The 26,823-nt window shown below is 38.6% G+C and overlaps 1 protein-coding gene across 12 annotated transcripts in view; it reads right to left on the reverse strand.

The window, feature by feature from the left end:
• BDP1 (B double prime 1, subunit of RNA polymerase III transcription initiation factor IIIB) overlaps positions 1 to 26,823 on the reverse strand; it is a 115,257-nt gene that overhangs the window by 50,450 nt on the left and 37,984 nt on the right. For 7 of the 12 annotated variants that reach the window (XM_050793525.1, XM_050793524.1, XM_050793523.1 and 4 more), the window contains 11 exons: positions 24,766 to 24,924; positions 22,047 to 22,203; positions 16,788 to 16,879; positions 15,668 to 15,860; positions 13,712 to 13,839; positions 6,994 to 8,689; positions 5,731 to 5,918; positions 4,761 to 4,983; positions 3,091 to 3,269; positions 1,936 to 2,146; positions 776 to 906 (listed from right to left, as the gene is read on the reverse strand). In XM_050793525.1, the coding sequence (XP_050649482.1) occupies positions 776 to 906; positions 1,936 to 2,146; positions 3,091 to 3,269; positions 4,761 to 4,983; positions 5,731 to 5,918; positions 6,994 to 8,689; positions 13,712 to 13,839; positions 15,668 to 15,860; positions 16,788 to 16,879; positions 22,047 to 22,203; positions 24,766 to 24,924 (3,357 nt within the window). The remainder of the gene's footprint in view (positions 1 to 775; positions 907 to 1,935; positions 2,147 to 3,090; positions 3,270 to 4,760; positions 4,984 to 5,730; positions 5,919 to 6,993; positions 8,690 to 13,711; positions 13,840 to 15,667; positions 15,861 to 16,787; positions 16,880 to 22,046; positions 22,204 to 24,765; positions 24,925 to 26,823) is intronic. The other 5 variants (XM_050793530.1, XM_050793529.1, XM_050793528.1 and 2 more) reach the window with 5 other exon arrangements.

Consider the following 26,823-nt stretch of genomic DNA (forward strand, 5'->3'; position numbering starts at 1 on the left):
CACTAAAACATGTTCTAGTTACAAAGACGGTAAATTAGATGGACCAAGAACTATACACAGAAAGGAAAGGTGTTTTTACTAAAGAACACATCTTGCTTTAATATCAATAATAATAAGGCAGATAGCAAGTAATAAATAAAAGTGGTAATGTTAAAACTTCCTCATCCCACTAGCTCATCTCATGTAAAAGATATCATTCTTACCATTTGGCTTTGATACAGTTACCTCTAAATATAGTATACAGTAAGTACTTTATAGCACTACCTATTAATGAACTTTAGTCACTAGGTTATAAACATCTTTTATTTTGTATTTGTTATTTTTATAGAGACGAGGTCTCACTATGTTGCCCAGGCTGGTCTTGAACTCCTGGACTCAAGTGATTCTCTCGTCTTGGTTTCCCAAAGTGCTAGGATTACAGGCGTGAACCACTGCGCCTGGCCTGAATTTCTAAAAAAGATACAAAGAACTTAAGAATCTTTGACTACTATTAAAAGTTTAGTTTCAGTACCAAGAAGTAGGATGCTTGTCAAACTTTTCAGAGAAATTACATATACTTAAGAGAATATCATATACTTAAGAGAATATCAGCCATGCAATTCATACAGTATTCGAGAAGCAGATTTAAAAGACTCTAGTATCAAAAGTATTTATTACTTCATCCTTTTAACATTTTCAAGATGTGAAGTTATTAATATACAAAGTCAACTATGCAAAAATATATAACCTTTATCTTTGAAAAGTCTTATGTTTTTCTCATTAAAAGCAAACTCACCTGATTGTTTCATCTGTTTTGTTAATATGAAGGTTTTCTACAAGAATCACCTGACTTTGATTTTCACACATTCTGTGTTCTGAAACTGTGGAGGAGGGAACTTCAATATCAGTTTCAATTTGAAGATTTGACTGAAAAGACAAAATCATATTAGTATGTTATTTTTATAGCAGAATATACCTCTTAAAATATTTCCATCATTAAGAAAGATATTTGGTTTTCTAAAATCCCTTTTCTTTTTTAAATTTTTATTTATTTCAAGATAGTCTCATCATACTGCCCAGGCTGGTCTCAAACTCCTAGGCGCAAGTGATCCTCCTTCCTCGGCCTCCTGAGTAACTGGGATTACAGGCACATACCACCATCGGTGGTTAATTCTTTAAAATTAGATTCAAACTGGATATGCAATGTTCATATTCTGTTGCCAAAACAAGGATACCTAGTTCAGAGAAAATTTTCAAAGATTATTGCAATGATATGTTTACATAATACTTTGAAACCTATAATAGTCACCTGCTATGAAATTTAAAATAAACAAAAGTTTAATTTTTTTTTAAAAAAAGAGCTTTTTGGTTCAAATAAAGATTATTTTAAATCCAGACTTTGCACTGCTAAACAAAAATAAGAACTACCTAAAATGAACATTTTTAGGCATTACACTACTTACTTTTTTCCTAATACCAAAAGTCCCATCAGTAAGAGATTAAACTGTCATTCAAAACAGCATGTTATACAGCAAAAATGATGTAACTAACATATTTATTGATCCAGAAAGCCACTTAACATAGTATTGAGTAACAGAAAGTTATAATATGTAATGACTTTATTGCTTAAATCTGCATAAGTGTGTACATATGTGTGCATGGAAATAGATCCAGTAAGATATGTCAAAAAGTTTTCAGTGGTTATCTCAGAGTAAGATCTGTGGTATTTATTATATTATTTTGTCTTTTACGATGAATAGCTTCATTAATTCGAAAAGAAATACATCTTTTTCACTTAAAAAAAAAAATCCAGAAGAGCAAATCTGAAACAAAACTGGAAACTGTATTCATTGAGTAGAATAAGTGTCAGATGCCTGTATTTCTAAGCCATGTCTGAGCTGTAACTTATTTTAAATGCATTAAAAGGCTCAATTTAATTACATAACAATAACTCACCGCAGTTAAGATTTTCTTTTCGGTTTCATCTTTTTGTAATATTGTTCTTTCTTCCTTAATTATGCCTTTGGCGTCACCTTTGTCTACTATTTGCCTCTGTCCTGTCTTTCTTACATTTGGTCTTGGTCTCTGAAGTCGGCCCCTTACTGGTCGAGCAGTTTGGATAACACTTTCCTTCGTTTCTTGCTGGAAAGTGTTTATATTATTAGTCCTAAACAAGGGCACAGGGAGAAAGTCAGGGCACTTGACTGTAAAAAGTTGAAAACTAATGTAAAAATGTAAAATTTGGATCTCCTCTAATAAACGCTCTAAAAAATACTTTGTACCATCAAAGGGAAATTGCTTTCTGATTATAAACATCTTACTTTACAAAAGAAAACAGTTATTTCAATTCTCAAAAGGTAATAAACTTATATAATATGCCTAGAGTAGCTAAATATACAGACAGAATGGTGGTTGCCAGGAGCTGGAAGAAGAGGAGAATAAGTTAATATTTAATGGGTAGAGAGTTTCATTTTACGAAGATGAAAAATAAAGTCTAGAGATGAATGGTGGTGGCAACGGGACAATAATGTGAATACACTTAAACCCACTGCACATTAAAAAATAGTTAAAAAGGTAAATTTTATGTTATGAGTATTTCACCGATTTTTAAAAGGTAATGAATATATATAGCTCATATACATACAGGCTGAGCAGCCCTCATCCAAAATGCTTAGGACCAGAAATGTTTCAGATTTCAGATTTTTTTAGATTTGGAAATATTTGCATTATACTTATCAGTTGAGCATCCCTACTTTGAAAATCCAAAATGCTCCACTGAGCATTTCTTTTGAGCATCACATCAGCTCTCAAAAAGTTTTATATTGTGGAGCATTTCAGAATTTTTTATTAGGGATGCTCAGCCTGTAGTTTTTAAATGCATTGCTTGGTATAGGCTCTTACACAGCTGACAATGCAGATAAGCAGGCAACCATTAGGTGGTGTTGAATTCAGTCTGATATTATATTTTAGGCAGTCTGCTATATCAATAAAATTAAAACAATATTCTTTATGTTCACTTTTTAAGTGAATTAACATATCTCAATAAAAATGAGAAATATTTAAAAGAAGTATCTCTCTTATTTTATATTTTCAAAGAAAATCACTGTTTACCCCACAGAAACAACTAAGTCATTTTCCTGGGCTTGTGCTGACTGAGACTCCTCTTTCGGTTCACAAGAATTTGAAGGTGAAAGGTTCTTTTCAGTCTGTGTACATGGCAATATCACAGCCTCCTCATTCCTGTGACCTGATGTGTCTTTTTCTCTTGATATCATTAGGGAAGCTTCATCCTAAAAGGTAGAAAACAAAATTTCATTCAGGGTTGCTAAAAGTATAAGGAAATAAGAACTTTCTTATTCCATTAGTACAAGTATAAACCGGTATCATCTTTGTAAAGAATAATAAGTTTGTCTATACCAAAATTCTAAATTCCCAGCAATTCCACTTCTAGAAATGTATCTTACAAATACTCAACAAGTACAAATATACACACAAAAATATTTATTGTAATAATTTAAGCACCATCTCCCTCACTGGAAAAGACAAACAAAAAATCAGAAATAAGACAGATCTATCATTAGGGGCTGAATAAATAAATTTTAATTTCTTTACAATGCAATAGTACCTAATCATTTAAAAGAAGATATATCTCTTTGTACTGATCTAAGAAGAAGCTCACAATATTGTAGGTGGAAAAATCAGAAGGCAAAAATTAATGTCATTTTGGAAAAAAATAAAAATACCTTCCCATTTTATTATTTTAAAACTGTAAGACCAAAAAGTATAAGTGGATATATTCAAAATTACTGTATGATTAACTTGGGGGAAAGGGATGTGACATTATAAGACTTTCACTTTTTAGAATACATATATTTTTCCAAATTGAAATTTCTACAATCAGAAAAGTGTAGGAGAAAAAGTACAAATGTTGATGCACAGTAAAGTACTGAGCTGTTTTAAGATGTCAAGTAAGAGTTTTAATTCTAAAAAGGACTTTGTATGTGGAAAACATTCAGTTTATAATTATTCATTTCATTTCTCACAATTTTAATCTGTTATGGACCAAGTTAATAAAGTAAATAAAATATCACCTTTAACTCAAATCAATCTTTTAACTCTTTATTTCACCTACACAACAGACTGAAATAAAAAACTATTATTCTCGCCAGGCGCCGTGGCTCAGCGTAATCCCAGCACTTTGGGAGGCCAAAGCAGGTGAATCACGAGGTCAGGAGTTCGAGATCAGCCATGAACCCCGTCTCTACTAAAAATAAAAAAAAAAAATTAGCCAGGCATGGCGGCGCGTGCCTGTAGTCCCAGCATTCAGGAGGCTGAGGCAGGAGAATCGCTTGAACCCGGGAGGTGGAGATTGCAGTGAGCCAAGATTGCACCACTACACTCCAGCTTGGGAACAGAGTGAGACTTCAACTCAAAAAAAATTTAAAAATTTTTAAAAACCCCTATTACTGTCATTTTTTCTATGAAGAAAAACTGTTTTGTCAATGGTCACATAGCCAGACCTGGAACCAGAGCCCAGACCTCCTAAACGCTTTCCCACAACACGCTTGCCCATTATCAGGTATCTGAGATTCTTACACAAATTATGTGTAACAATGAGGCACATTAAGCATGGGAGCAACATTACACGCAGCAAAAATTACACAGAAATATTTGTAAAATTTTAATGCCAGGTGCTTTTATTAGCCCTAATAATTAAAAAACAAAAACAAAAACAAAAAAAAAACCCCACACACAGAACTTCCATCTTAAATATCACTCACATGTTGAGAAGGGAGAGTATCAGCTTGTTCATTATTTTCTTGCATCACAATAGTCTCCATTTTCTTGGTTTCTGATTTCTTCCCATATATATATTTTTCTGATTCTGTAGTCTCTCTCTTCAAAGCTGCTCTTGCTAAGTTTGGTTTTGGTTTTTTGAATCGACTCCTCACAAAAGGTGCTGGTTTAATTTCAAGTGACTTCTGTTCTTGAGGAAGAGATCTGCTTTTGGAACAAGGATTATCAAGCTTTAGAATGAACTGAAGGGGCAGGGGAAACACAGTCTCAGTACAACCTTAGAGACTGGCGGTAAACATTTAATTTTTTTTTTTTTTTTCTTTTTTGGAGACAGGGTCTTGTTCTGTCCCCCAGGCTGGAGTGCAATGACACAATCATACCTCACTGCAGCCTTGACCTCTGCAGGCTCAGGTGATCCTCACATCTGAGTCTCCCAAGTAGCTGGGACTACAGGCATGTGCCACTACACCCAGCTAGTTTTTGTATTTTTTGTAGAGATGGGGTTGCTACAGCCTGTTGCCCAGGCTGGTCTCAAACTCCTGGGCTTAAAGGATTCACCCAACTCAGCCTCCCAAATTGCTACGATTAGAGGTGTGAGCCACCATACTTGGCCTAATTCTAATTCTTAACAGGAAAACAAATCGAACTATCTGGCAGATCCTGAAAACCATTAATGGTACAATCCAGGTATGAGCCTAGGAATTATATCATCTCTGCACAAAGAAAACATAAGTCTATCAAACCTGTATTGATTTAAGACTGTTACAATTTTGTATGTCAGTAACTTTCACAACTGACTTGTCAGAGTGACCTCAATCCTCTCTCCCAGTCTTCCCAAAACTATCTTAAAATCTCTAACACTATCCTGTATATGTTACACCTTGAAACCTCACTTAGTTTAACAGAATCTGCAACTATAACTTAGTATCTTTTTCTTTAAAAACACACTTGTACCTTAAATTAATATCTGAAAATGGCTCTGGAACATCTGGAGATCGAATCCCCAGGACTTCTGTTTTATCAGATTCAAGAGTCTGTGAAGAAATCTTGAAATGACTGAAGGGATTTGATACTTCTTTTTCAGAATCTCTTTTTTCTTCTACAGGTGTGTGCATCATCAACAGTACTTCACTGCTAATGTTCTAGAGAAACAGTCATAGTAAATCAGCACAAATAAAAGATTATTTAAACATCTTATATACTTAAAACAAAAGTCTACTAAATTCTGAACACTTTCCTTTAACAATTTAAAAGTTTTTAATTTTTAAAGAAAATTTAATTTCCAAATGGTAAAACTAGGAATTCAGGAAACCCTTTTAACATTGCACATTATTACTTTTCCAAACCACAAATGTCGTTACCTATTTTTAAAAGTCAGGAAAAAAAAAAAAAAAAGTCCTTGAAAATGTTAGAAGATTGTGAACTTCAAAGTAACTTGCAAAAACAAAAAGAACTTTTAGAAGTGAAGTCAGGGGGGGCAAGAAATAAAAGCAGATGCAGATGGGGCCAAAATAAATAATGTGTGTTCACGCTAGGGTTAGTACTAAGTCAGTCTAATTTCCTATTCTTTTACCTAAAAGAGTTACTTCAAATGACATTAAGAACAGTAACATTTTTGGGATCTCAAACCTAAGCCAAAAGAAAAATTTGATCCTTGCCCGTCTGACTTAGAGAAAAAAACAATAATAATAGTGACTTTTTCAGTTAAAAATAGTTTTTTTTTTTTCATTTCTTTTTGAGACAGGGTCTCACTCTGTCACCCAGGGTGGAGTACAATGGCACAATCACAGCTCACTGCAGCCTCAACCTCCAGGGCTCAAGCAATCCTCTCACCTTAGCCTCCCAAGTAGCTGGGACTACAGGCTTGCACCTCATTATATTTTATTTTATTTATTATTATTATTTTCTTAGAGACAAGGTCTCCCTATGTTGCCCAGGCTGGTCTCAAACTCCTGGGCTCAAGTAATCCTCCCATTTTGGCCTCCCAAAGTGTTGGGTTTAGAGGTGTGCCCAGCCTAAGTTATCTTTTTAAAAAAGAACATACAGTTTCTTCAAGGCACTGAAACACAGAAACTTAGGCCTACAAAAGACTTTAGACTTTTAGAGATTTTTAAGTGCTGTTGGACTTAAGGACAAAATAATCATGGAATTATTTTGGTAACTTTCCTCTGAAAAAAAGCATTCAAAAAAACTTTTAAAGGACAGAAAAATACATACTTTAATATCTAGCGAAGGCATAGCACTGCAGTCATTGCTACCGCTCTGCATTAAATGTGTCTCAGTTTGTCTTGAGGTACTGGTCTCCTCTAGTTCATTTTCCCTTGGAGAAATGTATGTTTTTCCAGTTTTTTTCAATTCTGCCACCTTTTCCTCAGTAACACAGATCTCTTCAGATCCTCGCTCTCTAAAATTTTCTCTTCCAGTTTCTTTCATATCTGTCCCCATTTCTTCAATGACAGCCATCTTTCCTGATACTTTCTCCATCATGGAAATGTCTCTTTTTCCAGTTTCTTTCAAATCAATCTCCTTTTCCCTTACAGCACTGATCTCCGCTAGCACCTTTTCCCTTTGGGAAATTTCTTCTCTAATTTCTTTCAAATCTGTCTCCATTTTACCTACAGGCCTGACCTCCTCTGGGCCACTTTCCTGTGGGGCTATTTCTCTTTCAGTTTCTTCCACATCTATCTCTATTTCCTCAGCAGCATCAATCACCTCTGGTGTCTTCTCCCTTGGGAAACTCTCTCTTCCAGTTGCTTTCAAATCTGTCTCCATTTCATCTACAGGCTTGACCTCCTCTGGGCCATTTTCCTCTGGGGATATTTCTCTTCTTCCGGTTTCTTCCAAATCTTTGTCTATTTCCTCAATGGCATCAATCACCTCTGGTGTCTTCTCCTTTGGGGAAATCTCCCTTCCAGCTGCTTTCAAATCTGTCTCCATTTTACCTACAGGCTTGACCTCTTCTAGGCCATTTTCCTGTGGGGATATTTCTCTTTCAGTTTCTTCCAAATCTATCTCTATTTCCTCAGTGGTATCAGTCACCTCTGGTGTCTTCTCCCTTGGGGAACTCTCTCTTCCAGCTGCTTTCAAATCCGTCTCCATTTCACCTAGAGGCTTGATCTCCTCTGGGCCATTTTCCTGTGGGGATATTTCTCTTTCAGTTTCTTCCAAATCTATCTCTATTTCCTCAGTAGCATCAATCACCTCTGGTGTCTTCTCTCTTGGGGAACTCTCTCTTCCAGCTGCTTTCAAATCTGTCTCCATTTCATCTACAGGCTTGACCTCCTCTGGGCCATTTTCCTTTGGGGATATTTTTCTTTTTCCAGTGTCTTCCAAATCTTTGTCTATTTCCTGAGTGGCATCAATCACCTCTGGTGTCTTCTCTCTTGGGGAACTCTCATTTCCAGTTGCTTTTAAATTTGTCTCCATTTCACCTACAGGCTTGACTTCCTCTGGGCCATTTTCATGTGGGGGTATTTCTCTTCTTCCAGTTTCTTCCAAATCTTTGTCTATTTCCTTAGTGGCATCAATCACCTCTGGTGTCTTCTCCCTTAAACAAATCTCTCTTCCCCTTGCTTTCAAACCTGTCTCCACTTCCCTGGTGACATCAATCACATCTAGAATCTTCTCCCTGGGAGAAATGGCTCTTCTTCCAGTTTCTTTTAAATCTGACTGCATTTCTTTAGTAGTATTAATCTCTGCTGGTACCATCTCCTTTGGTGAGGTGTCTAGTCTTACAGTTTCTCTCAATGCTGCTGTCATTTCCCCAGAGGCAAGAATCTTCTCTAGTACTTCTTCTTTTGAGGAAATTTCTCTCCTTCCGGTTCCTCTTCCGATATTTGGCTTTGGTTTCTGAAATCGAGTCCTTAGAACTGGGACTTGATTAAGTTTATTTGCTTTATTATTCTCTTGAATGCTATAAAAAAAAAAAAAGGAGGGGCACACAATCAAGTTTTAAACCAGACTGCCTGCTAAAGAGATGATGTTTGAGAAATCACTACAGAAACACCAAAAACTCACAAATTCAAAAAAATTAAGGAAACCCTAGGAATCTCTGGGTAAAATTTACAAATTAAAAGAAAAAAATCCCACCTTTTGAAATCAAAGCAAAAAGTTTAAATATATATACCTAGTAAAGTCAATCAGTATAGAAGCTATTTGATCCTGATAATCTCTTTCCAATTGTCATTCACACTACCATTTGCAAATACTGACTGGGAAAGACTCTCCAGTTCCCTGCATTGGAGCCAGATTAATGTATGTCTGCTATTTCTACCTCTTCATCCCTTCTATCTTTTACACAGACAAACGCTTTGCCAAAATAGACCTGACCACCTCAAATACCTGGATACAAGTATGACTTGACTAAGATTAAATCTTAGGACTACAAATGAGGTCTGCCCTCCTCACCTTTTAAAATCAACTTTATATGAGATTTCCTATACACATGTTTCTCTAAGAGCTTATTTCATAATATAAGTAAAGAATAAAAGGAAAGACTAAATACACAATAATGTTTGCTGAATGCTACTTGGCACACAATCACTATCCAAAACAAGCACCTTGCTCTCCAGAAAAGCAGCAGCACTTTTTGTTTTGCTTTCTGTTTATTATAATAGATGGTGAAATCAATAAACACATACATAAATGAAAGAGCTTTTATATGACTGGTAAGGAAAAGTTATTAATATTGGGCAAAAGCTAGATCAAATGAAACACTAGATTTATTCAGCCATGTCAGACTGAACAGGTATGTAACTATACATTCAACAGCTTAAAAAAAGACGAGCGGGGCATGATGCCTCATGCATGTACTCCCAGCACTTCAGGAAGCTGAAGCAGATGGCTCGACCCCAGGAGTTTTTGGTAGAAATCCCATCTCTACCAAAACAAAACCAAACCCAAAAGGTGAGGTAGCGTGCACCTGTAGTCCCAGCTATTCAGGAGGCTGAGGTGGGAGGATCACCTGAGCCCAGGAAGGATGACAGTGCAGTAATCTATGATCATGCCACTGCACTCCAGACTGAGCAACAGAGCAAGATCCCGTCTCAAAACAAACAAACAAAAAACAAAAACAAATAAGCAAAAGATTTACTTAAAAGTATTCTAGGCTGGGCATGGTGGCTCAGCCTGTAATCCCTGCATTTTGGAAGGTTGAGACAGGCGGATCACTTGAGGTCAAGAGTTCGAGACCAGCTGGCCAACATGGTGAAACACTATCTCTACTGAAAATACAAAAATTAGCAGGGCATGGTGGCGCATGCCTGTAATCTCAGCTACACAGGAGGCTGAGGCAGGAAAATAGCTGGAACCCACGAAGCGGAGGTTGCAGTGAGCCAAGATCATACCACTGCACTCCAGCCTGGGCGACAGAGCAAGACTCTGTCTCAAAAAAAAAAAAACAAAACAAAAACAAAAAAACAAAAGTATGCTATTGTTGCTACTGTTTGTTTCAACTTCCTTAGGTCCTAAACTATCCTTCCTCACTGAAATAACTGTTTTCAATAATGCAATTTTTGATACTATAAGACAGGTCCTTAGGAATAAGATTGCTTTTCAAGTTGTATTTGTTTACGTAACTTAAGTGTTTATATCCATCATTAACGTTAGTAATTGACAATGTTAAATGTAAAATTAACAGCAATCAATGAAGGAAATTTAATTTGATTAGTACAGAATGGACTGAATTCCATTTTCTGATTTATGACACTTTTCATCTCCATCCAGAAACATCTAGCTTTTAGTGAGATTACTATGTTAGCAATCTTGGTTTGGGTATCATGGGAAGAGATAAACTATCTTTACAAAGTCACATTTTGAAAACAGGCATATTATTTAAACACATAAATGCTTTAAGCAAAGGCTTTATTAATAATTTCATTATTTCAATATCAGTTCAGATTGTAAGACACAGATATGCAATGTTGTAACTATATTCTATGTGCTTAGATTTTTTAAACTGCCATTCCAGCAAAGCATTAGATTGTTTCTAAGTAACAAAAGAAGTACAGCATTAACTGAAGGGCAGTATCTGAGACTGGATATCAGATATAAAATTGAACTAGATTATTTCTCAAAATATGCAGTGGATCTACAAACCTTCCTCAGATCACAAATTTGAGAAGGAAGGCAAAGCAAGAGGACCACGAATGGAGAAAATAAGATATGGAATGAGCACAGAACTATAAATGTGCTTTAAGGTCTGCATATGTGTTTTTCTAAAACACAGAGTTTAAGAATCTATAAAATATTCATGGCCAGGCGCAGTGGCTCACACCTATAATCCCAGCACTTTGGGAGGCCAAGGAAGGAGGATCCCTTCAGCCCAAGAGTTCAAGATCAGCCTGGGCAACATGGCAAAACACTGTTTCTACAAAAAATTTAAAAATTAGCCAGACATGGTGGCATGCACCTGTTGTCCCAGCTACTTGGGAGGCTGAGGCAAGAGGATCAATTGAGCCCAAGAGGTCAAGGCTGCAGTGAGCCATGATCGCGCCACTGTACTCCAGCCTGGGTGCAAGAGCAAGACCCTGTCTTTAAAAAGAAGCGTGTGTCTGCGTGTGTTTCAAACATATAAATGCGTGTATATATATGTTTCAAATATATATATATATATATAAACCTCCAAAGGAACATCACCAATCATGACAAAAATCTTAAAATATTTATATGAAGTAGATAAGATGCAAAATTAACCTAGAAGATTAAATTTCAAAGAAATATTCACTAATTTATCTAATAAAGTACCTTTTTTATATAGAGATGGGGTCTTGCTATGTTGTCCAGGCTTGTCTTGAGCTCCTGGCCTCAAGTGATCCTCCTGTATCAGCCTCCCAAAGTGCTGGGATTATAGGTGTGAGTCACCATGCCCAGCCTAAAGAATTTTTAATGCATTCTTTAAGAGACTGTTTTCCTACCATCTCTTTCTCTTACATAGCATCTTGAACAGGCCAACATATTTGGAGTAGGGGAGGGAGAAAACTTTCTGCTAGACATAGATAGGTGTATAATTTGATAAAACACAGAATCTTAGAATTGCTTTTGAAGAGTTTAGAGATTCAAAGGCCAGAAAGATCACATGACAAAGCAGAAATGACACTACCCATGGAGAGGAAAGTTGTTGAGATCAGACTGAATATTAGTTACAATGTCCACCAGCATTCTAAAACCCAGAGGCCATTCAGGAAAGTTTAATTTTCTACTTAGCCACAGTATCTATTAAAAGACTCTAGCTTAAACTGAAAAAATATAAATAAAAATAATAATTTGTTAGCTATCTGTAATTAAAATCCATATCAGAGATATGTAACAAGCAATGCAGTCATACAAACTTCTACCTAGAGACTGTGTGCACATTAGTAAAATAATTGGGGCAGTGGGGAGGAATAAGAAGCAAAGGAATATTGAAGGCAACAAGAAATAAATAAATTTTTTTGTCTTCCCATAAAGATGTTTAAAGTAGTTCAGGAAACCTAGCTTTCACTCTCAGGTTAGGTACTTTTCTTTTCTGGAGGGACAGGAGTCTGTCTCACTTTGCTGCCCTGGCTGGAGGAAAGTGGCACAATCACAGCTCCCTGCAGCTTCTAATTCCTGGGCTCAAGCAAGTCTCTTCCTTCGGCCTTCCATGTAGCTAGATAGCCATGAGCCGCCATGCCCAGCTAGGTACTATTTAAACAGGTTAACACAGCTGTAAGAAATTATAGCATAGGCTAGTCTTTAAATGTAAAGACTGGTAAAATATTAATTATTGAAACTGGACAGCAGGTATATGGGAGTCCACTACTGCGCTTTTGCGCACCTTAAACATTTCCAAAATGAAAAGTTGAAACAGTATACTAGTAATTCCATCAGCCTGGCTTGGTACCCTCCAAGGAAGAAATAAAAAATAGAAAAGGCTTTGGCTATAAGCAGTATGGGTTTCTATACATAAGTTTTAAACAAAATATAGAAATCTTAAATAAAAGCAATATGTGCTCAATCTAATTCCAAAGAAACAAATATTTTAAAAGTAAGTAGCATTTTACATTTGAACATAAACATATAATTTAATACGCATGTTAAGTGACAAGGCTGACTGGGCGTGATGGGTCACATCTGTAACCCCAGCATTTTAGGAGGCCAAGGCAGGTGGATCACTTGAGGTCAGGAGTTCGAGACCAGCCTGGCCAACATGGTGAAACCCTGTCTCTACTAAAAATATAAAAATTAGCTGGGCTTGGTGGCAGGCGCCTGTAATCCCAGCTACTCAGCAGGCTGAGGCAGGAGAATCACCTGAACCTGGGAGGCAGTGGTTGCAGTGTGCTAAGACTGTCCTCGGCCGGGCGCGGTGGCTCGAGCCTGTAATCCCAGCACTTTGGGAGGCCGAGGCGGGTGGATCACGAGGTCAGGAGATCGAGACTATCCTGGCTAACATGGTGAAACCCCGTCTCTACTAAAAATACAAAAAACTAGCCGGGCGTGGTGGCGGGCGCCTGTAGTCTCAGCTACTTGGGAGGCTGAGGCGGGAGAATGGCGTGAACCCGGGAGGCGGAGCTTGCAGTGAGCCGAGATCACGCCACTGCACTCCAGCCTGGGAGACACAGCGAGACGCCGTCTCAAAAAAAAAAAAAAAAAAAGACTGTCCTCCAGCCTGGGCAATAAGAGTGAAATTCCATCTCAAAAAATAAAAAGTAAAATAAAATAAAATAAAGTGATAAGGCTATTCATGTTAACTCAAGTGCTAATTTATGATGAGTAGCTTTTTTCAAACCATCTGAGAAATTCACATAAAGCCTACAACATAAACTTTCTTGAAAGGTGAAGTTATATTTTTAAATGTTATATAACTAGATACGCAGACAAAAAATCCATGTAAATTGCTTCTGTTTTAAAAAACTGATTGAGTTCTAAAACTTCTTACAAAATCCAAAGATGATATAATCAACAAAATGATGCTTACCTTAGACATTCATTAAGAACCTTGGGCTCATCTGGCTGCACATTTTGAAAAGAATCATTTTTCTCAGGTTGTAATATGACATCTTCCTCTTCAAAATCTTTACATGATTGATCTTCCATGTGCTGAGTCTTAAAAACAAACACATTTTTCTAATGTTTTAGGTTTCACAATGAGGCATAACATTTCATTGAAAATGTTGTCCAATTTAAGTATAAAATGGTAAAAAAAAATTCAAAATTATAAAATGGTGACTTTAAAATACTTTTAATGTATTTTCTGTAGCTATCTTAGAAAATTTCAAGAGCTACTCCTTTTAGGATATCTCAAAGTCCCATTCCTCTCCTCCCAGTCAAAAAACAAGTTAACTGTCTTGGTTTCATCTGTTAGAAATACCCCTGTGGGGTCTATTTTTCTGAATTATTTTGATTATTACAATTGCATTATAGATCACGTGAATTTTTTTTTTTTTTTGAGACAGAATCTTGCTCTGTTGCCCAGGCTAGAGTGCAGTGACGCGATCTCGGCTCACTGCAAACTCCGCCTCCCAGGTTCACGCCATTCTCCTGCCTCAGCCTCCTGAGTAGCTGGGACTACAGGTGCACCAGCTGCCACCTGTGCCACCACCACGCCCGGCTAATTTTTTGTATTTTTAGCAGAGACAGGGTTTCACCATGTTAGCCAGGATGGTCTTGATCTCCTGACCTCGTGATCCGCCCGTCTCGGCCTCCCAGAGTGCTGGGATTACAGGCGTGAGCCACTGCGCCCAGCTGGAGTTTTTTTAAGACTGGGTCTCACTCTGTCACCCACGCTAGAGTGCAATGGCATAATTATAGATAGCTCACTGGAGGCTTGAACTCCTGGACTCAACTGATCCTCCTGCCTCAGCCTCCCAAGTAGCTGGAACTATAGAAGCACACCACTAAGCCCAGCTAATTAAAAAAACTGTTTGTAGAAACAGAGTGTCACTATGTTGCCCAGACTGGTTTCAGACACCTGGCCTCAAGCAATCCTCTCACCTCAGCCTCCCAAAATGCTGGGATTACAGGCATAGGTCAACATGCCTGGTCTACAGACCATGGGAATTATAACGTAAGAAATTGAAATCTCAAAATATGCCAACTTTTATCTGTATCACAAAGACTATGTAAATAATCCAAAATTCACAGTCTTTGTTCTTGGAATTGTATCTTAATAGGGAGCTTTTAACATTTTATGCCGTTTAAGCCAATGTTAAAACTCACATATGTACTGATCTCTCCAAAAGAGAAGGTTAATTCAAACATCTACTAAGTGATAGGGAAAAGCAAGTCCAAATATGAGGTCAGGTGAAACAGATTATTTATCATGTAAATGCCCAAAATCTAAAATGGCTTTACAACTAGCAAGGCTGTTGGCTATAACATTTTGACCACAAATTTAATAAATGATGCACACAAATTGTGCAGTACTGTTTTTAAAAGGGGGTAACGGGGTTGGGCACAGTGGCTCATGCCTGTAATCCTAGCACTTTGGGAGGCTGAGGCGGGTGGATCACCTGAGGTCAGGAGTTCAAGATCAGCCTGGTCAATATGGCAAAACCCTGTCTCTACTGAAAATACAAAAATTAGCCAGACCTGGTGGTGTGCGCCTGTAGTCACACAACTAAAAATACAAAAACATTATAGATCATGGGAATTTTTTTGTTTTTGAGACAGAGTCTTGCTCTGTCACCCAGGCTAGAGTGCAGTGGCACGATCTCAGGTGGCTGAGGTAGGAGAATCACTTGAACCTGGGTGGCAGAGGTTGCAGTGAGCCAAGATCGTGCCACTGCATTCCAGTCTGGGCGACAGAGCGAGACTCTGTCAGAAATAAACATGTGTATGTATGTATGTATGTATGCATGTATGTGGGTGAAGGGAAGCTTATATTAAGGCTCACGTACTTCACAAAAATGTGAGGAGGAATCAGAGTACTCACATCTCTATCAGCACGGGATTCATTTTCATTCTTTTCTACATTGGCCCCAATTTCTTCCTGTGACATGAGAATTTCTTTTCTTCCAGCAGCTTTACCTACATTTGGCTTTGGCTTTTGCAATCGGCCCCTCACTTTTGCAGGTGTTAAAGCCTTTAGTTGACTCTCTTCCCGCAGACAATTTTTTTCACCCAACCTAGAACCACAAAGAAATAAAATCAATGTTTATTTTGAAGTCACCAATTTCCTTCTCCCTGGCATGAAGAAGTAAACCATGTGGAATATGAAATAATTCACAAGTTTCCTGAAAAGACATAATCCTCCCAGACGTGGTAGCTCACACCTATAATCCCAGCACTTTGGGAGGCCAAGGCGGGGGGATCATTTGAGGTCAGGAGTTCGAGATCAGCCTGGCCGACATGGTTAAATCTGTCTCTACTAAAAATATAAAAATTAGCCAGGCGTGGTGGTGGGCGCCTGTAACCTCAGCTACTTGGGAGGCTGAGGCAGGAGAATCACTTGAACCTGGGAGGCAAAGGCTGCAGTGAGCAGAGACTGCACCACTACTCAACAAAGCGAGACTCCATCTCAAAAAAAAAGGAAAAAGAAAAAAAAGACAAATCCTGAAAAGCCCATTTGAAAAAGCACTTTTAAATAGAATTTTATTACAAAATTGGAAAAATCTACATCTGTCAAGCATAGAATACTACTCCTGACTAAGGATACTATAGAATACTGTAGAACTCCAGGGGATTAGTCCCAAAGCATGGTATAAATGGTAACCCCTGGAACAGCCCAGAATCCACCAGTCAGATTCACATTCTATTTTAGATTTCCATTTCAAGTTAAATATTCCCTTTTAAAATCTCTTACTATAAATAAAATTATCCAGGAGCACATATTATAAACATTCAAATGTAATGGCTAACTCAACAGACTTAAAAAATTCATAGAAGGAATATCAAGCAGAGAGAGTATTATTAATGTTTCAAAACCACCTATGGTTGAAAACGAACTTAAAATATCCACTTGAAAATTAAATTCAGACCTTATTAAGTAGAAAACAAATTATTACCATCATTCCTAAGAGTTACTTTTTTGTTACTATTTCCTGAATACTTACATAGATACAGTTTCAGCTTCTGGATTCTCTCTCTCCATAGTCTCCATTCTCAAAATGTCCAATGTATTCATCTTATCCTTTTCCAGGTGGTCCTGTGAATTTAATTTGCTACAATTTATCTACTTACCATAAAAAGTTCAAACTTTGCAATAAATAAATGGAAATTAAAACAACAGAACTGGCCGGGCACAGTGGCTCAAGCCTGTAATCCTAGCACTTTGGGAGGCCAAGGCGAGCAGACTGCCTGACCTCAGGAGTTTAAGACCAGCCCGGGAAACATGGTGAAACTGTCTCTACTAAAATACAAAAAATTAGCCAGGCGTGGCAGTGTGCGCCTGTAGTTCCAGTTACTTGGGAGGCTAAGGCAGGAGAATTCCTTGAATGCGGGAGGCAGAGGCTGCAGTGGGCTGAGGTCACGCCACTATACTCCAGCCTGGGTGACAGAGTGAGACTCCATCTCAATAAATAAATAAATAAGAACTTCGGCCAGGCGCGGTGGCTCAAGCCTGTAATCCCAGCACTTTGGGAGGCCGAGACGGGCGGATCACAAGGTCAGGAGATCGAGACCATCCTCGCTAACACGGTGAAACCCCGTCTCTACTAAAAAATGCAAAAAAACTAGCCGGGCGGGTTGGCGGGCGCCTGTAGTCCCAGCTACTCGGGAGGCTGAGGTAGGAGAATGGCGTAAACCTGGGAGGCGGAGCTTGCAGTGAGCTGAGATCCGGCCACTGCACCTCAGCCTGGGCGACAGAGCAAGACTCTGTCTCAAAAAAAAAAAAAAAATAAAATAAAATAAAATAAAATAAAATAAAATAAATAAATAAATAAATAAGAACTTCATTTTTTGTACTTCTAACTAGATGAGATTTTCTAAAAATCCTAAATGCAGATGAAATTTTTTTTTTTTTTTTTTTGAGACACAGTCACGCTCTGTCGCCCAGGCTAGAGTACAGTGGCATCATGATAGCTCACTGCAGCCTTGACCCCAGAGGCTCAGGTGATCCTCCCATCTCAGCCTCCTGAGTAGCTGGGACTACAGGTGCACACCATGCCCAGCTAATTTTTTCATTTTTTTGTACAGACCGGATCTTGCCATGTTGCCCAAGCTTGTTTCAAATTCCTGGGCTCAGATGATTAGCCCACCTCAGCCTCCCAAAGGGCTGGGCTTACAGGTATGAGCCACCACACCTGGTGTACAATTTTTTTTTTTTTAACAAAAATGGAATCACACTAAATATTTCAGAAAAATATTTCTGAAATGTTAATTACCAAAGGATACAAAACTGTATTGAAACCACGATTCAGTTGTGTAAAAGAAAATATGTAACAATATATGTGAAAAGATTGGTTGCATGTAAATAATGAAATTACAAATATTAGAAAGAATGGTTGGGCATGGTGGCTTATGCCTGTAATCCCAGCACTTTGGGAGGCTGAGGCGGGGGATCACCTGAGGTCAGAAGTTCGAGAGCAGCGGGGATAACACGGTGAAACCTCATTTCTATTAAAAATAGAAAAAAATTAGCCGGGCATGGTGGCACATGCCTGTAATCCCAGCCAGTTGGGAGGCTGAGGCAGGGGAATCGCCTGAACCCAGGAGGCGGAGGTTGCTATAAGCCGAAATCACACCATTGCACTCTAGCTTGGGCAACAAGAGTGAAACTCCACCTCAAAAAAAAAAAAAAAGAAAAAGAAAAGAAACAAGACTACAACATTTCAAAGAAAAAAAGGTAAAGAAAAAAATTACAAGTGATTTTTGTTTTAACTTTTACATGAATCTGTATTTTCCAAATTTTCTAGAATTCAATAAACGTAAGATTAGAATGATATAACTATACTATAAAGATTATGATAAAAGATATTTCACAAAACAGTAAAAAGCAAACCAACATCTTAAAAAGTGTTTTAGTTAAAAAAAAAATTGTAGGCTGCGCGCGGTGGCTCAAGCCTGTAATCCCAGCACTTTGGGAGGCCGAGACGGGCGGATCACGAGGTCAGGAGATCGAGACCATCCTGGCTAATACGGTGAAACCCCGTCTCTACTAAAAAATACAAAAAACTAGCCGGGCAAGGTGGCGGGCACCTGTAGTCCCAGCTACTCGGGAGGCTGAGGCAGGAGAATGGCGTAAACCCGGGAGGTGGAGCTTGCAGTGAGCCGAGATCCGGCCACTGCACTCCAGCCTGGGCGACAGAGCGAGACTCCGTCTCAAAAAAAAAAAAAAAATTGTAACAATATAATTCTGGAAAAGTTATAAGGAAACAGAAAGATTCACTTAGCAATGTAAATACATTATTTATGACTGTCAGCTTGACAATGCATAACAATTCAGGACTCAGACATATCAGAAAAATTTTTAAAGTAATAAAAATAACAAATAACAAAAGACAACACATAACAAGAATCATAAAAATATTTAAAACATTATTTGACCCAACAATCCCACCAGTCTGTAGAAATTTACACTTTGTTTCCTTGAGAAAGCCTTACTTACAAAATTGTTTGCTTCTTATGTACAAGAGTTAAAAAAACAAATAAACAAAAATATAAACAATCTGAACATCCATTAGTAGAAAACTGATAAGGTAAATCAATAACATGTTAACATGATATAGCTATTAAAAATATCAATTGGACCCAAAAAAGTGTAAATTAATAGTTTCAGAGGAAAAGAGTTTTTTTAAATTTTTTATTTTTTTGAGAGTTTCGCTCTGTTGCCCAGGCTGGAGTACAGTGGCGCAATCTTGGCTCGCTGAAACCTCTTCCCTTCTGGGTTCAGATGGTTCTCTTGCCTCAAACTCCCGAGTAGTTGGGATTACAGGCGTGTGTCACAACACCCAGCTAATTTTTTGTATTTTTAGTAGAGATGGGGTTTCGCCATGTTGGCCAGGCTGGTTTCAAACTCCTGGCCTAAAGTGAACCACTGGCCTCGGCCTCCCAAAGTGCTGGGATTACAGGTGCGCACCACTGTGGCCAGGTAAAAAAGGTTTTGGCAGGGCGCAGTGGCTCAACATAGTGAAACCTTGTCTCTACTAAAAGTACAAAAATTGGCTGGGCGTAGAGGTGTGCGCCTGTAATCTCAGCTACTTGGAAGGCTGAGGCAGGAGAATCGCTTGAACCCTGGAGGCAGAGGTTGCACTGAGCCGAGATCACGCCATCACACCCCAGCCTGGGCGACAGGGCAAGACTCCGTCCCAAAAACAAAACAAAGAAAAGAAAAAGGTTTTAAATATTATACACATAATGGTTAAAAATTATAGAAATGTGTGCATACATAGATAAAGTTATTGGCCAGGCATGGTGCCCTCACACCTGTAATCCCAGCATTTTGAGAGGCCAATGTGGATGGATCACTTGAGGTCAGGAATTCAAGACAAGCCTGGCCAACATGACAAAACCTCATCTCAACTGAAAATACAAAAATTAGTTGGGTGTGGTGGTGCATGCCTGCAATCCCACCTACTTAGGAGGCTGAGGCACGAGAATAGCTTGAACCTGTGAGACAGAGGCTACAATGAGCCAGGATCATGCCATTGCACTCCAGCCTGGGCGACTGAGCGAGACCCTATCTCAAAAAAAAAAAAAAAAAAAGAGGGCAGGCATGGTGGCTTATGTCTGTAATCCCAGCACTTTGGGAGGCTGAGGCAGGTGGATCACATCAGGTCAGGAGTTCGAGACCAGCCTGGCCAACATGGTGAAACCCTGTCTCTAATAAAAATACAAAAATTAGCCAGGTGTGGTGGCATGTGCCTGTAATCCCAGCTACTTGGGAGACTGAGGCAGGAGAATTGCTTCACCCTGAGAGGTGGAGGCTGCAGTGAGCCAAGAACGTGCCACTGCACTCCAGCCTAGGTGACAGAGCAAGACTCCATCGCAAAAAAAAAAAAAAAAAAAAGAAAGAAAGAAAGAAAGAAAAAGAAAGAAAGAAAGAAAAAAGAAAGAAAGAAAGAAAGAAAAAGAATAAAGAAATTTATTGACCAGGTGAGCTGGCTCATGCCTATAATCCTAGCACTCTGGAAAGCTGAGGCAGGAGAACCACTTGAGGCCAGGAGTTAGAAACCAGCCTGGTGCACATATACTCCATTCCTAATTTTTGCTAATTTAAAAAAGAAAATCAGGCCGGGCGTGGTGGTTCACGCCTGTAATCCCAGCACTTTGGGAGGCTGAAGCGGGCAGATCACGAGGTCAGGAGATCAAGACCATCCTGGCTAACACACCGAAACCCCGTCTCTACTAAAAATACAAAAAATTAGCCAGGCGTGGTGGTGGGTGCCGATAGTCCCAGGCACTCAGGAGACTGAGGCAGGAGAATGGTATGAAATCGGGAGATGGAGCTTGCAGTGAGCCGAGATCGCGCCATTGCAGTCCAGCCTGGGAGACAGCGAGACTCTGTCTCAAAAAAAAAAAAAAAAAAAAATTATCTGGGTTTGGTGGCACACACCTGTATTCCCACCTACTGGGGAGGGTGATGTGGGAGAATCACTTGAGCTCAGGATTTTGAGTCTGTAGAGAGCCGTAATAGTGCCATTGCACTCCTGGACTCTGTTGCCTTGGCAATAGAGCAAGACCCTGTCTCAGAAAAAACAAACAGTTTGTAAAAGACAAACAGAAATGTGACTGCCTATGTGTGGATGAGAACGTTGTGGGCATAATTTAATATATAGCTGGTTTATGAAATATTTTTTTTTTTATTTTTTTTTATTTTTTGAGACGGAGTCTTGCTTTGTCACCCAGGCTGGAGTGCAGTGGCGCGATCTCCACTCACTGCAAGCTCCGCTTCCCGGGTTCACACCATTCTCCTGCCTCAGCCTCCCGTGTAGCTGGGACTACAGGCGCCCACCACCACGCCCGGCTCATTTTTTTAAATGTATTTTTAGTAGAGACAGGGTTTCACCGTGTTAGCCAGGATGGTCTCGATCTCCTGACCTCGTGATCCGCCCGTCTCGGCCTCCCAAAGTGCTGGGATTACAGGCGTGAGCCACCGCGCCCGGTCATGAAATATTTTAAATAAAAATTTTATATAAGTAAACAGACGATAGATTTATCACCACTGAGGATATCTGAAATGATTATATACCAGGTTAAAGAAAACGTGTCAACAGGAGACTAAGATAGGAACAAATCTAATGTTAATGTAAGTTCTTGTATCCGTTTTAATATCAGTAACATTACTTTGTAATTACAAGTCAAAAACTTTTATTCCCAACTATTTAAAGAAAATTTTTATAATTTTAATTTCCATGAAGTCTCTTACCCCATACCTTTTCAACTGAAGTTTTTGAATGTGAATTCTTGCTCTCTGCCTCTGTTTTGCCTTGTGAAAGAACCGATTTCTTCCCAGCCCTTGACAAATTGGGTTTAGGTCTCTGGAAGCAACCTCTCAACATCGGTTTAACATTTTCTGTTTGATCAATTTCCCTGAAAAATTAACATTATTTAAATAGCATCAAACATGCAGTCATGTCCAAATGAACTTCTAAAATAACCTACTGAGAACTAGGAAGAACTCCTTTAAGAGCTTACTTAGAACAAGAGTAGCAAAGAAAACTTAGACTAATTTGTTCTATCTGATATTAAAAATATACTATTCATCATCAGTAATTAAAACAGTGTGGTACTAATATATGAGTAAACAGATAAATGAAACAAATTTAAAATCCAGAAACCGGCCGGGCGCGGTGGCTCAAGCCTGTAATCCCAGCACTTTGGGAGGCCGAGGCGGGCGGATCACAAGGTCAGGAGATCGAGACCACGGTGAAACCCCGTCTCTACTAAAAATACAAAAAATTAGCCGGGCGCGGTGGCGAGCGCCTGTAGTCCCAGCTACTCGGGAGGCTGAGGCAGGAGAATGGCATGAACCCAGGAGGCGGAGCTTGCAGTGAGCCGAGATCGCGCCACTGCACTCCAGCCTGGGCAGCAGCGTAAGACTCCGTCTCAAAAAAAAGAATAAATAAAAATAAATAAATAAATAAAATAAAATCCAGAAACCAACTTCAAAATAGACATGATTTTGGCATATATTGAAGGTAGCAACTCATAACAGGGAGGATAAGATGAAATGCAATACAATACGGTGAGGATAAAACTTAAGAAATATTAAGTAAGATTAAGATGATGGGAAGGCCGGGCACAGTGGCTCATACCTATAATCCCAGCACTTTGGGAGGCCGAGGTGGGTGGATCACCTCAAGTCAGGAGTTCGAGACCAGCCTGGCAAACATGGTGAAACCCTGTTTCTACTAAAAATAACAATAATTAGCCATGCATGGCGGCATGTGCCTGTAGTCCCAGCTACTCAGAAGGCTGAGGAAGGTGAATTCCTTGAATCCGGGAGGCAGAGGTTGCAGTGAGCCAAGATGGTGCCAGTGCACTCCAGACTGGGTGACAAGAGCAAGACTCCATCTCTGGATGTGGTGGTGAGCACCTATAGTCCCAGCTACTAGGGAGACTAAGGTGAGAGGATCACCTAAGCCTGGGGCCAGGTCGAGGTTGCAGTGAGCTATGATCACACCACTGCACTCCTGCAACCCTGTCTCAAAAAAAAATCGTAAATATTTAAATGTGTAAGTGTGTGTATACACACACACACATTCTGTCAGCAAGCAATTCAATTTTCAGGAACTTACCCTATATACTTGTATATAGGCAAAAAGATAGAGGTGCAAGACTATAAGCACTGTTTAGCAACACAGCCTACATAGCAGTCAATAGGGCACTGGTAATACAAACTATGATGCATACATATACAGAACACTATTAAGCTATAAAAAGAACAAGGAGAGTTACTACATAAGAATATGAAGACAGAAGAAAACCACTGCAAAATGTTATATATAGTATCATTAGGTTTATAACAAGAGCAAAAAATATAAATTTGTATTAGCTTGAATGTATTTTTTTAATCTCTGAAAGAATATAAGAAATAAATAACATGGATTATTTGAGTGAAACGGGACAGGTTAAGAGGGAGAGCTCAATCATACCTTTTTATACTTGTTGATGTTTGAACCCTATGAATGTATTGTCTATTTCAAAGACTAACTGACATTTTGATTTTTTAAGAGTTTGATTTCCATTGTGACAGTACTTTACTGAAAAATAAGAATTGATGAATAGCTTTTTTTTTTTTTTTTTTTTTTTGACAGAGTCTCGCTCTGTCGCCCAGGATGGAGTGCAGTGACGTGATCTCAGCTCACTGAAGGCTCTGCCTCCCGGGTTCACGCCATTCTCCTGCCTCAGCCTTCTAAGTAGCTGGGACTACAGGCACACCGGCTGCCACCTGTGCCACCACCACGCCCGGCTAATTTTTTGTATTTTTAGCAGAGACAGGGTTTCACCATGTTAGCCAGGATGGTCTCAATCTCCTGACCTTGTGATCTGCCTGCCTCGGCCTCCCAAAGTGCCGGGATTACAGGTGTAAGCCACTGTGCCCAGCCCATAAACTGAATAGCTTTTAAGCCCATATGAGATGAGGAATTATGAGGAAGATTAAAAGGAAGTATAAAACCTTCAGATATCTCTTCAAAGGGAGATTTTTATGATGCTTTTAATCATTTCTTGAGAAGATATTAATTTAACCAGTATCTGCATACTGGAAGATACACTTCCTTGAAATCACCAATATTAAAATCTATTATTTTGACACCAGGCATAAAAAATAACTCAAACCAAGCAAAAGTAAAATCTCACGGCAAATATTTAGGCTTCCAAATTGTTTTCGAATTTCATAAGTTACCACCTTCCTAAAATTCATATATTATACAACAAATATGAAAGAGAATCTTTCTGCAATTAAATATAAAAACACCTGATGTTATACTCTGAACAGACTACAGTATAATTACATATTAAATGATTCCCTCAACTATTAATAAACTATGTATTAATAGTCCCCTTGAATCCCTAAATAAAGCAACATTATTATCATTTAAGAACCTTATCAAAATTTTATAAATAAATCCTATCGTATAAAATACTCACTGTGAATTATTTTTTAGGTCAACATTTCTTTCTTCTGTACAACTACCCTCAGCATCATTCACCTCACATGATGCTCTAATTCCAACTTCTAATGAAGGCAAATCTGAAGTGCTTGATTCTGAAGACTCAGTTGCTACTGATGCGGCATCTTGTTGATTACTAAAAAAGTGAAAATATATCAGACAGAAAAGAACTCCTAATAATATATATTTTATAATAATTATTTTTTAAAATTTTAAATACACAAAATCACCATTTTGCAAGATGCTGCTTCAAATTACAGAATAATACAAACTGCTATATTAGCTTTTCTATGATCCATCTTGCACCATGTTACAAAAACTGTACCTCCAGAGAAAGCAGCAGCCACAAATTTACACGTTTAGGAACATGCTCAAGAAATTTCAAAACGAAGGCCGGACAAAGTGGCCTGTAATCCCAGCACTTTGGGAGGCCGGGGTGGGTCGATTACTTGAGGCTAGGAGTTTGAGACCATCGTGGCCAATATGGTTAAACTCCATCTCTAATAAAAATACAAAAACTAGCTGGGCATGGTGGTGCAGGCCTATAATCCACCTACTTAGGAGGCTGAGGCAAAAGAATCACTAGAACCCGGGAGGTGATCACACCACTGCACTCCAGCCTGGGTGATAGAGCCAAGCTCTGTCTCAAAAAAAAAAAAAAGGCTTCAAAATGAGAAATTATTAAATGTGGTTCACAAATCAAACATGCGTAAAATAATAGTAACATTTAGGAATTAGCTTTCATTAAAATTTATATAGGCAAGCCTTGCTATGCAGGGTACTGTGTAACCAAAAGTCATATAAAGCAAAGACACAGCTCCAATAAGCTCAAGTTGCAGTTAACATAGTCCTATGCAAAGTGAGAACTACTATATTTAAAAATATTTCAATTATCAGCCAGGTGTTATAGAACGTGCCTGTAGTCCCAGCTACTCAGAAGGCTGAGGTGAGAGGACCGCTTAAGCCCAGGAAATCGAGGCGGCAGTGAGCTGAGATTGCACCACTGCACTCCAGCCTGGGCGATAGAGCAAGACTCGGTCACAAAATAAATTTCAACTAACAATAATATAACTGAGAGTCATGCACTGACCATTTCAACACATATTCACATTTAGCCATACCTTTTTTTTTTTCTTTTTTCTCGCTCATTTTTTCTACTAGGTGTTCATCTTTTCCTGACTTATCAGCAAGAGTTCTCTATATATTTTTATTGTCTAGATATTACACATAAAATCTCCCGATCAGTAACTTGCCTTTTATTTTCTTTATGGAGGATTTGTTAACAGAACTATTTAATTTTACTACCATCAAACTTACCAATCTTATCTTTTAAAGTCTGTGTTTTCTATGTTTTAATAGAAATGTCTTACCTCAGGCCTTGACATTACAAAGATATTTTTCTACATTTCTTCTAAAAGTTGTAAAGATTTGTTTTATACATGTAGTCTTCAATCCATCAGGAAGTTAGCGGATATGGTAACATGAGGATTAAATATTATGGTTTTCAAATCTGAGCTCAATCTGATGGTTAGTTAGTTCAATCTTTGCCCGCTAATTTCTAAAGCTACCTCTGCCATATGACAGATTCCTAAATGTCTCTTCCTAAACTCTATATTCAGTTCCGCTGAGTCAATTCATCTAACCCTGTACCAATACCATGCTGCTTTAGTTACTGTAGCTTGAAAATTAGTCTAGGACAGTCCCTCTCCAAAGCTGGCGTTTTTTAAACCTGTCTTTACCATTCTTGAGCCTTTACTCTTGTGTACACAACAATTTTAGAATCAACTCTTTGTTTTCCAAAACCAACTGGGACTTTAACGATCATTACAAGGTTGTTTTCCCCTAAAGCAGAAAAAGTTAGGGCCACAGTGGCTCATGCTGAGGTGCGAGGATTGCTTGAGCCCAGGAGTTTGAGACCAGCCTGGAAAACATCTCCACTAAAAAATGTTTTTAAAAATTAGCCAGGCATGGTGTCCCATGACTGTAGTCCCAGCTACTCGAGAGGCTGAGGTGATAGAATCATTTGAGCCCAAGA

The sequence above is a fragment of the Macaca thibetana genome, chromosome 6, assembly GCF_024542745.1.
Source record: "Macaca thibetana thibetana isolate TM-01 chromosome 6, ASM2454274v1, whole genome shotgun sequence".
Classification (NCBI taxonomy): Eukaryota; Metazoa; Chordata; class Mammalia; order Primates; family Cercopithecidae; genus Macaca; species Macaca thibetana.